General features: G+C 48.9%; 1 protein-coding gene across 1 annotated transcript; it reads right to left on the bottom strand.

Annotated features, from left to right (window-relative positions):
* Positions 1-575: 575 nt before the first annotated feature.
* On the bottom strand, positions 576-4794 carry LOC126640317 (uncharacterized). Its single transcript, XM_050315992.1, has 2 exons — positions 2745-4794; positions 576-1505 (listed from the first exon to the last, which is right to left on the bottom strand). Exons 1-2 carry the CDS (start codon positions 4516-4518, stop codon positions 934-936), a joined length of 2346 nt encoding a protein of 781 aa, XP_050171949.1. The 5' UTR covers positions 4519-4794; the 3' UTR covers positions 576-933.
* Positions 4795-10204: the final 5410 nt, after the last annotated feature.

Below are 10204 nucleotides of genomic sequence, written 5' to 3'. Positions count from 1 at the left end.
CAACTTCTGGAGCTCAAACTCTGTGATCATGCCTGGGAGTACTGTGACAGGCTACATAGGAATCACTGCAAGCCAGAGGTGTTTAAAGCCAAGATAGCATTCACAACGGAGAGGCTGGCTCCTCCACGGATAATAAAAAAAAATGAGTTAAGAAACCAGCCTGTCACTATTATGAGTAGTGTCATCCCATAGATGGCCACGTTACAGCAGATAATTCTATGTCTTCTCAAGTACCTCCTGCCCTGGATACAGGAGTCAAGAGTGCTACTGCATGGACCAACTGAAGGAAACAGCCATATCTACAAATAAAACCTCTTAAGAGAAAGACGCATCGTTGGAGATGGATATCGCACAGTGTCAGGCATCAGTTCAGCCGCAGATAACTCAAAAAACACCTTACCAGAAAGCTCTTCAGTCCTTTCCCCCGGAGACACCGTATCACCAGCAGTCACACCAGGAGAGGGGTAGAAAGAAGGTTTTGTGCTGGTGTCCAGTGGTGGCTCTTCCAGCACTGGTGCCTGTGTGTGATGTGTAGCAGCAGCCACTTCGTCTGACAGGCTGTCACTGGCCTGACCCCGACTGGATGATTTGTCAGAGACACCTGTGTCACTGCTGGGCACCTCTGAGAAAGGAAAATCAGTTGAGTGACTTGGGACCACGGTGGCCAGGGCAGTTACTGGCTCTACACTCCCCTGGTCAGCTCCACAGCAGATGGCTCATCTTTACGCCCAGCGTCTTGCCCAGCTGGAGCTGTCTTCACCAACACATCATCTTCAGTTTCTCTGCTCTCAGTGCCACCGTCCTGAAGGCTCTTTTCCAGCTTGGTTTCATCCTGCAGCTGACCATGCTCACTCGGGTCAAGCTTGCTCAGGTTAGTACCAAACTGAGCATCTTCTATGGGATCGGGAGGGTGTTGGGCCTTTCCATCTGGGCTCACAAGCTCAGGCTGGATCCTGCCACCAGCAGGGGTAGCTGGTGGGCCTGGAGAGGCAGTGAGCATGGACAGTAAACCCTTTGTTGCCTCTGTCCTCCAGCTCTCTTTTTAGAGGTCTCCTTGTCAGGCTCTTGGGGAGCTGCTATGGTATCGTTTGAAGAGCCCACAGCTTCAGAGTCTCTGAATATGTAATACTGTCCCTTAAAATATCTGTATTTATGGCTTTGGGAGCCAGTCCCTGAGAGAAACAACACCTGGACCTCAGCAGCTTGCGTAGCAAAGACCAGAGTGCCTCGGTTGTGGCAGGCATAGACCACTTTGGTTTCCACAGTTGATGAGACCCCCTGGAAGATGATCTTGTCCTGGTTGTTGCCACAGCCGTCGCTCCCCTCAAATCCCTGGACATAGATAACAATGTGCTTCTGGGGGCCTGCCCAGATGGTCCAGTTGCACCAGATGTTGGTTTTAATGTCAGCATGCAGCGGGAGGTAAAACACCCCAGACCTATCCCAAAAGATGAGATGGCAGCTTCTGAGGGGAAAGTACTCCACTGCCCAGGGAGGTCCCAACTCTGACACATCAGAAACACAGAAAAGAAACGTGTAATCAAAGGTCATTATATGCACCAAGACAACATAGATATCACATTTCCAGGAGAACTGCAAATTGCCACAGAAGAGGCACCATTTCAGACCCTCTCTCTCTGCAAGGTTTCCATAGTTTCAGCCCCTGGAGCCACATATCCACTCTGCAATTGGAGCTGAGCTTCTACGAGGGGCTGCACAAAGCAGAGCCAGTACCAACCAGCCCCAAGATGGACTCACCACTGGCCAAAGCCAAGCTCATCGTCAATGGTGGCAGCGCCTCGAGAATAACATAATTAAGTAGGGGAAAAAAATCTGCTGCACAACAGTAGACAGAAGGAAGGAATGGACTGTGTGAGAGAAACAACTCCGCAGACACCAAAGTCAGTGCAGAAAGAAGGGAAGAAGGGGCTCCAGGCACTGGAGCAGAGGTTCACCTGCAGCCCACGAAGGGGCAGCTGTGCCCCTGTAGCAACCCGTATCAGAGCAGGTGAATGCCCAAAGGAGGCTGTAGCCCCATGGGAAGCCTGTGCTGGAGCAGGCTGCTGGCAGGACCTGTGGCCCTGTGGAGGGAGGAGCTCACACTGGAGCAGGTTTGCAACCCCACAGCAGACCCATATTGGAGCAGCCTATTCCTCAAGGACTGCACCCTGTGGAAGGGACCCACACTGGAGCAGGGGCAGAGTGTGAGGAGTCCTCCTCCTGAGGAGGAGGAAGGAGCAGGAGAGAATGTGTGAAGTGACCACAGCTCCCATTCCCTGTCCCCCTGCACCTCTCGGGGCAGGGGAGGAGGTAGAGAAACCAGGAGTGAAGTTGAGCCTAGGAAAAAGGAAGAGATAGGGGAAAGCTGTTTTTAAGCTTTAGTTTGATTTCTCATTTCCTACTCTGATATGATTGATAATAAATTAAAGTGACTTCCCTGAGTTGAATCTGGTTTGCCCATGACAGGAATAGGCAAGTGATCTCTCCCCGTCCTTATCTCAACCCACAAGCCTTCTGTTATATTTTTTTCTCCCCTGTCCCACTGAGCAGGGGAGTGAGAGCAGCTCTGGTGGGCACCTGGTGTCCAGAAAGGGTCAACCCACCACACTTCTCCCCAGAGAGCAGGTTATGATGGCGAGGTGGAGACTGCAGGTGAAAAACACAGCCTTGGCCTTGCCCTCACCAAGTACTTCTGGCCTTCTGAAGATGGGCTACACCAAAATTCAGAGTACTGGAAGACCTACCAGCATGTTTCTGTTGCTGTCCTGGTGTCTGGGTGTTTCTGGATACATCAGAGGGATCCCAAGGCTTTTGGTCTCTTGGTAGTGTTCCTTCCCACGGGGCTGCAGGAAGATCAGGATGTGCAGGAGTGGTGCTGAAGGAGACAGTTCTCTGCTGTGATGAGTGGCAAGGTGGTGAAGGGCAGACCATCTCCTGTCCTCCTGGGCTAGCTGGGGACATGGCCACCTTTCGCCTGGGACCGACAAGGTCCAGATCCAAAGCGGCTGGTAGAGAGGCCACCTTGGACACAGGTTCCACTTGTGGAGGAAGAGGTGCTTCAGGGATTAAATTCGTAGAGCTGAAGTCTACAGGGACAGGTGCTGTGCTGGAGGTCACCAGCAGAGGGGTTGTTTCTGCCCCTGAGGCAGGCATGGGTGTGAGAGGATGCTCCAGCCCTGCTGGCAAAGTGTGTGCAGCCAGCCCGGGCTGTGCAGCTCTGTCGCTTTGGTGGTCGCAGCTTTGTACACCCAAGGAATACACATGAGCTTTCTCAGCAGCTGGACAGTCACGTGTTTGGGCATTTTGGGGAAGCTTTTTGTTTGTAGGGTCCAAGTGCAGGACATGACTGCTCCGGCCACGCAAATGAGGATGCTCTTGCAGGATGTCCCGCGGTGCTGTGGGGAGCAGCGCTGTTTTCCTCCTGACAACACCCCTAGAGCTTTCCAGAGGGGAAATACCCATGAGCTTTGTATGTTGGAGGCCAGCTGTTCCCAGCTCAGATTTAGGTGTGGACAAGTGCCTTAAACTGCTTTGGCAGCTCGGGCTTCTCTCAGGTAGCAGATTCAAGTGGTCTTTGTTTACCACTTCGTAGGGGCTGCTCAGGCTGGGCGTCAGGCCTTGTGCAAGGCCATCGGCTTCACTGCTCGCTGTGCCATCAGCTGGGATGCTCAGCTGGGGATGGCTTTCACCCTCCTCCAAGCTGACTGTGCTGAGCTGCTGGTTCCTGGTGGTACCTGCACTTTCTTGGCTTTCTCCTCTGCCAGGGGACACAGATTGCGAGCGTGCAGCCGAGTCCAGGCAACCTGTGCGTGTTGGTTTAATAGTAAATTGTAGGTCACCCAGACCTTTTGGCTTCAAGGTAGTGCTCAGGACAGACTGGCTGTTCTCCAGACTCACACCTGCTGGCTGCAAAAGAGGTTCTGCTGCATGCAAGGCACCGAGCAAAGGAGTTTCCAAAAGCACACTTGAAAGCCTGAGCGTATAGCCAAAACCCACAGTGATGTCCCCGCTCACAGAGAGGCTCTGCCCCCAGCTGTCCTGTGCTGCAGTGGGGATTATACCCTCAGGTGTTCCTGTGCCTTGAGCTTCCTGAACCCCCGGCAGCTCAGACCCCAGCTCAGCAGGAGCTTTTGTTTCCAGAGGCAGCATCTTTGCACGTTCACTTGGGATGAGCTCAATAGGACTTCCCACAGCCATGGTATTCAGAGTGGTCCCTCTTTCCTGCATCAGTTCACCACCTAGCACTGCGGTCTTGCCAAGTCTCATGGTGCTACACGTGGTTGAAAAGCCCAGCACACTTCTAAGGTTTTCAACCCAGCCAGACTGAAAAATACTGTGTTGCTTTGGTGGTTTTGGAGCAGGAGTTTCAGAAGTAATATGATCTTTGGAGGAAGATTCACCTTCCTGGTCTTGGAAGATGTAGTATTTCCCTTTAAACTGTGCATCTCTGCAGTTTGGCAAGTACCTCTTCAGCAACACAACGTGGACAGCCTGAGCAAAGGTGGCAAAAACATGCATCTCCTTTTTCCAGCAAGAATAAATAACACTGTTTTCCACCAGTGAAGAAACTCCTTCAAATAGAATTTTGTCCTCATTTTTGTTGCAGTCCTCCTTAGTGTTAAAGCCTTGAATATAAATTATTATGTGCTTTCTGGAGCCTGCCCAGATTGTCCAGTTGCACCAGAAGCTTATGGGGAAATCACCACGGTATGCTGGAGAAGAAAACTCCCCATACTTGTCCTTCAGAACTCTATGGCAGCTTCTTATAGGCACAAATGCTAATAGCCAAGGAGACTCTGGAAGACAAGAAGCAACAACAAAGTTTTCCCCTATTCCCTGTTCCAGAGTTACCAGTCCTTATCACCAGAAGTTATTTTAAAGGTCACTCTTTTTCCCCGTTATGGTACCTCCTGCTCCCATTTGCCAATCAAGGTGCAGATCCATCAGCAGAACAACACGCAAGTAACCCCATCTCAAGTCCGGGGGGCGAGGCCACCTGAGCTTGCACCCACACCCAGCCTGGGGTGTGCCTAATACTGCCAACCCTTCCAGCCACAGCTGCCAGCAACCTACCCCAAACTTCTGCCCCATCAGTGCTCGCCCCACCTGTGTGTGCCACTCCAGAGTACCTGCAAAGCTGGAGAAGCCCTAGCTGCCACCACCACCTCCTGCTCCATGTGGAGCCAGGCTGTACCCTCACTGCTACCACCCTGGAGCAGGGCACTCTCATGCTTTAAGCCCCACTGCCACAGCCATGCAGGAGCACAGAAGTCCCAGCACAGCGACACAGTGGGTGCTACTTGTCCCAGGAAGACAGCTTCTCATCTGCAGGATTAGGCTATTTAGGTATCAAAACTAAAGGCTCAGGGAATTGCCACACCTGGGCGAGGCACAAAAGCAATGAGGGTACTGTTACATTTGGTTTCAACACACAGGTGATGTTTGTTGTTTATACACAGAGATGGGAGATAAAGCTCTCCTGAAGGTGTTTTCAATCTCTTTGCTTTAAAGGGCTCAGCCAAGCCAGAAGCCCTTAAAGCCTCAGTAGGATAAGCAATATTAGTATCTTGTCAAAGTGTGAAGCGCCTTCCCTTAAGCAGGAAGAAATACAGTGTTTTCTAAAAACACCTTCTCAAAGCTAGAAGAGTCACAGGTTCATAATAGGTTTACCCTACAGGAGCACAAATAAAGTTTGGGTTGAACTTTTGCTACTTGTTTTAATTGCTGCAGTGCATTGCTCCTGCCTCCAGGACCTGCCCTGTGGTACCGATTTGGCAGCCACAGGATAGTGGCACAGGTTCTCTCCCACACTAGCAGTGATTTTTCCTCACCCCAGCACCCAATACTGATCAGGCCACATCCCCTTCCCTCTCCATTTCACCCCAGGGCCTGACTTTCCACACCACTTATTGTTGGCTTGAGGTACCCAACTAATTCTGAGTAGAAGAAGAAACTAGTGTGGGAATTAACTCTTACCTGGTTTAACCTTCCCATATTTCTGAGAGGATCCCTGTGCCTATAAAAAAGAGAGACTCCTGTTGCAGATCCAAGTACCATTGCCCATGCCTATAATGCTGCTCAGAGAAATGGCATTCCAAGCCTGATAGGAAGGGAGCACCAAATCCACCACGGCAGATTGAGGTTTTGCCTGTACCTGGACCAAGCCCCAAGGCCACTTTGTTTATTCCATGTGATAATAAATATTCACCCCTCCCCATGTCCAGAAGAATCGCCCAATTTACACCATTGGACCACAACCAATACAAAAACCACCTCCAAAACACAGCAAGAAAAGCCCAGCTGTGCTTCAATCCCTAGAGGCCACACAGAGGAGACAGGGATTTGTAAGCAGGCAGGACATGGCACCCAAGAAGGGCGTTTCCTACAGGCAACTGAATCCCCTCTTCCCATCACTCACCCCTGGAGCAGCATCAGCAGCATCAGAGTAGGACCTCAGCATCACCCTGGGAGCCTGCCCACCAGCAGCTGGGCCCCACACCCCAAGCAGCAGGAGCAGGGCAAGAAGCAACAGGGAGGGCAAAGGCTTCATGGCAGAGATTTACCAGAGGCACATTGAAATGAGACCACAAAAAAAGAGAAAGGAGAAAAAAAAAAAAACAAAAACCAAAACCAACACTTCTTCCCCTCCCTAAAATAACCCACCAGACAGAGCAAAGGTGGGATCACCACCTTCCCCAGCCTCTCTCCAAAACACAACCCCCCAGTAGAGAGGCTAGCCTACCACCCACTCACTCATATATGGCCTTGCTACACCTGTGACAGCAATTAGCTAATCGAAGAAATGAGGCCAGCTATCACTTGTTAGGGATATACTTGCCCTTTCAATTTGCTGTCCAACTATTCTTTCTTTGCTGCGTGCTTGGGTGAGAAGGCATTTGCCCATTTATAACACATAATGCTATAATCTGGAATTAAAGTGATGCTGACACCCCAACATGACACAGAAGGTGCTTGTTGTCTTAAAAAAAAAATTAAAAAATATTCAATTACTGAAGGGGACAAAAAAAAAAAGCCCCAATGTAAAACTGAGTGTTTTCATCACAACATTTTAACTGGCCCCTGCTGAAGGCTGTGATTTTCCCCAGGGCTGCACCATTCTGACGCAGGACTGAGGGGAAAAAGGTGAAACTGCCTTGAAATACAAGCACCTTCTCTCCTCATCTACACTTACTAAAGTGTGGAAAGCAAATGGCCTGGGTGATGATATATACATTATTAGATGCTTAAAATTCTTTCAGCTGTAATAATCTAACTTGTCATTAGGGGCCACACAGATTAGGCAGTTTGGCTGCTTGACATGTGGCTTTGACAGTTTTCCCTTTAAAATGTCAATCGTCACTTAGCAAAATAAAATAAAAATTCCTCTTTTTCTTCTAGTCATCACAGCTTGACAGGCTGATGGATGTTCAGGGACAAATAAACCCATGGGTTTTATGTGGGTCAAAACAAGCAGTGCATCAGACCATCCCAGTCACCTGGGTTTTCAGCAAGCAACTGCATCCCAGCTCCCAGTTTTTAAGCTTTTCTGCTCATTCCAGTGCAGTACCAGTGACCAAAAGGGCAGTGAGAGCCTGTTCATTCTTGCACCAGCACAACCCTCTTCCTCCCACAGCCACTTGTCTGTAACTACACGTGTTCAAAGTGATCCTAAATCCCCTCTTGCTGTCCCATGGCAGGTGTGGACAAACCTACAAAACCCCTTCCACACTTATCATAAAAACAGAATCTTGGAAAAACACTCCAAGATCATTGAGTTCAACCATTAACTCAACACTGCCAAGCCCACCACTGAAGCACGTCCCTGAGCACCACGTCTGCACAACTTTTGAATCCCTCCAGATATGGAGTCCTTGTCCTTATGGGAAACTTCAACCTGCCAGATGTTAGCTGAGAACACATCAAGCAGACAAGGCAGAAGGCTGGCTTGGCCAAGCAGGGATCTTCTTCTGGAACTATGGCAAAAATGAAAGGTGTGTGCTTAGTGGAAGCGAGGTCAGGTGACGTGAGAGGAACACAGAGATGCTGTTCTCCACTGTAGGGACATCCATGCAGCCAAAGCTCAGTTGGAATTGAAGCTGGCCAGCAACGTGGTGGGCAACAAAAAGAGGGTTTTAAAATATATTAAAGGAAAAAAGGCAATGCAGCCTATTACAGGGTGAGGATGGTCACCTCCCAAACAGGGATACAGACAAGGCAAAGATTAATGCATTCTTTGTCTCTGTCTTCAACACTATTAACAAACTGAGGGGGTCCCAGTTCACTGAGCTGGAGGACCATTCCAGTGAGAATGATAAACCCCCAGTTGACTCTGATCTGGTGCTCCAGGTGGACCCCCATAAGTCTATGGGGCCTGATGGGATTCATCTGAGAATATTCAAAGAGCTGGCTGGTGTCATTGTGAGGCCTCTCTCAATGACTTTTGAACTGTCTTGGGAATCTGGAGAGGTCCCAGTTGACTGGAAGCTGGCTAACATTGTCCCAGTTTTCAAGAAGGGCAAGAAGGATGACCCTGGAAACTACAGGCCTGTCAGTCTCACTTCAGTGACTGGTAAATTATGGAGAAGACTATTCTGGGAGGTATTGACAAACACCTGAAGGACAACACAGTCATTGGTCACAGCCAATGAGGGGAAAGCCCTGCTTGTCAAACCTAATTTCCTTTTATGACAAGGTAACCCAACTAGCTGATCCAGGGAAGACAGCTGATATAATCTTCTTGGATTTCTATAAAAGCTTTTGATACCATTTCTCACAGGATCCCTCTGGACAAGATGTCCAGCACACAGCTGGATAAACACGTCATGTGATGGCAACCCTGCTGCAAAGCAGGGAGGTCCCCAAGGTATCATCTGGTTCGCCAGGGGAACAGGAGCATTTGCTCCATTTTAGCTTAACAGATGGTAAAGCAGAGATGGTGAAATAAATCGTAAGGCCAAGAGTATTTTTTATTTGCTGATATGTAAGTATTAGAGTGAGGAATTTTAATGTGCAGGGAGTTTTTTTTTTTGGTTGGTTGGTAGCAATTCTTTGAGTTTCAGCCTATTTCTATAAAAACATAAATTACCCATTAGGATGTTTGGCCATTTTGACTGAATCCTCGTGCTCAGCAGTTGCTGATTCTTATTGTGGGCACACCTGGACCAAGATTATCTCTTGGGGAAGAGCTGGTGGGCATGTTCACACTGGCCCTGTGCCAAGTTGCACAAACTCCACGCCACGGGGCCAAAAAACCCTAATTGCATGTCTCAGCCTTTCTACCAGCTGCTCCTCCACTCCTGATTTCTTGGGATGGGATTGAATCTCTCCCAGGATGAGCTGAGGGACTCCACATGACCTTCAGCAGCCAAGCAGCTCCGCAGGCTGCCGAGGCACCAGGGCTGGCCACAGCTGCTGAGAGGGACACGGCCACCTTGGGGGCTGCCAGTGTGCACAGTCAACAAAATTAAGCTGATTTCAGCAAGTGCTCAAATTTCCCCCCCAGGCAGCATGATGTCCTAGGAGCTCCTACTTACAACTCCTCTGCTGTCATTTCTAGAGGCACCACAGACTGTCTGAGAGCTTAGGACAGATAAATTTACCATCTGCCTCCCTCTAGTGATTGCATTGCTGAATAAAGAGAAAGCAAAAATCACGGAGTTACTTCTTTTCTTTCTTAGGAAATCAAAGTAACTGAACACTTTCATTTTTTTCTGTTGCTTATTCACGATTCTCTTACGCATCAAAATTGAGTGGGAAGAAGTAAAAGAGGATGGGAAATTAGGATTTTGCTTGTTGCCTCACTAAATAGGATAACTAAGTCCCAAAACAAAGGGCAACATGGATGTCAGCTAAAAGCTGTTGCAAAACAAACATTTGTTATCAAAGATGAGAATATTTTTTAGGAGGAATTATAACATCACTTTTAGATAAGGTTGGTTTTTTTAACAGGTTTCAAAAGCTGTGTTATTGTTTGGAGCTTAGCAAAGTTCCCAGTGAAATTCCAGGGACTCATCCAGGGTGCCCATCTCAACAGCTCCATGAGCTGACAAGGGCTCTGCTTGCAAGGGCTGCTTTATTATTTATATATACATTATGCAGAATGAGATCCCCGTATTTAGTGACCAGAGATAAGCATCAGGTTAAGTCCCATTTCTTTTTGTCACTCATTAGCCAGATTGAATTTAGGTCTGTTGGGGACAAAGAT

This window comes from Myiozetetes cayanensis, unplaced genomic scaffold (genome assembly GCF_022539395.1).
Source record: "Myiozetetes cayanensis isolate MyiCay16 unplaced genomic scaffold, myiCay2020 scf2-11, whole genome shotgun sequence".
In the NCBI taxonomy this organism is placed as follows: Eukaryota; Metazoa; Chordata; class Aves; order Passeriformes; family Tyrannidae; genus Myiozetetes; species Myiozetetes cayanensis.
The sequence above is the reverse complement of the archived record's forward strand: the minus strand, read 5'-3'. Positions and strand labels throughout refer to the sequence as shown.

What these genes read in the sequence shown, in the direction of transcription:
- LOC126640317 (XM_050315992.1), bottom strand. Translation starts at nt 4,518, where the DNA reads ATGCATGTTTTTGCCACCTTTGCTCAGGCTGTCCACGTTGTGTTGCTG. An exon ending in ACAGCAACAGAAACATGCTG is followed by an intron (nt 1,506 to 2,744) that starts GTAGGTCTTCCA and finishes CTGATGTGTCAG; the next exon opens with AGTTGGGACCTCCCTGGGCA.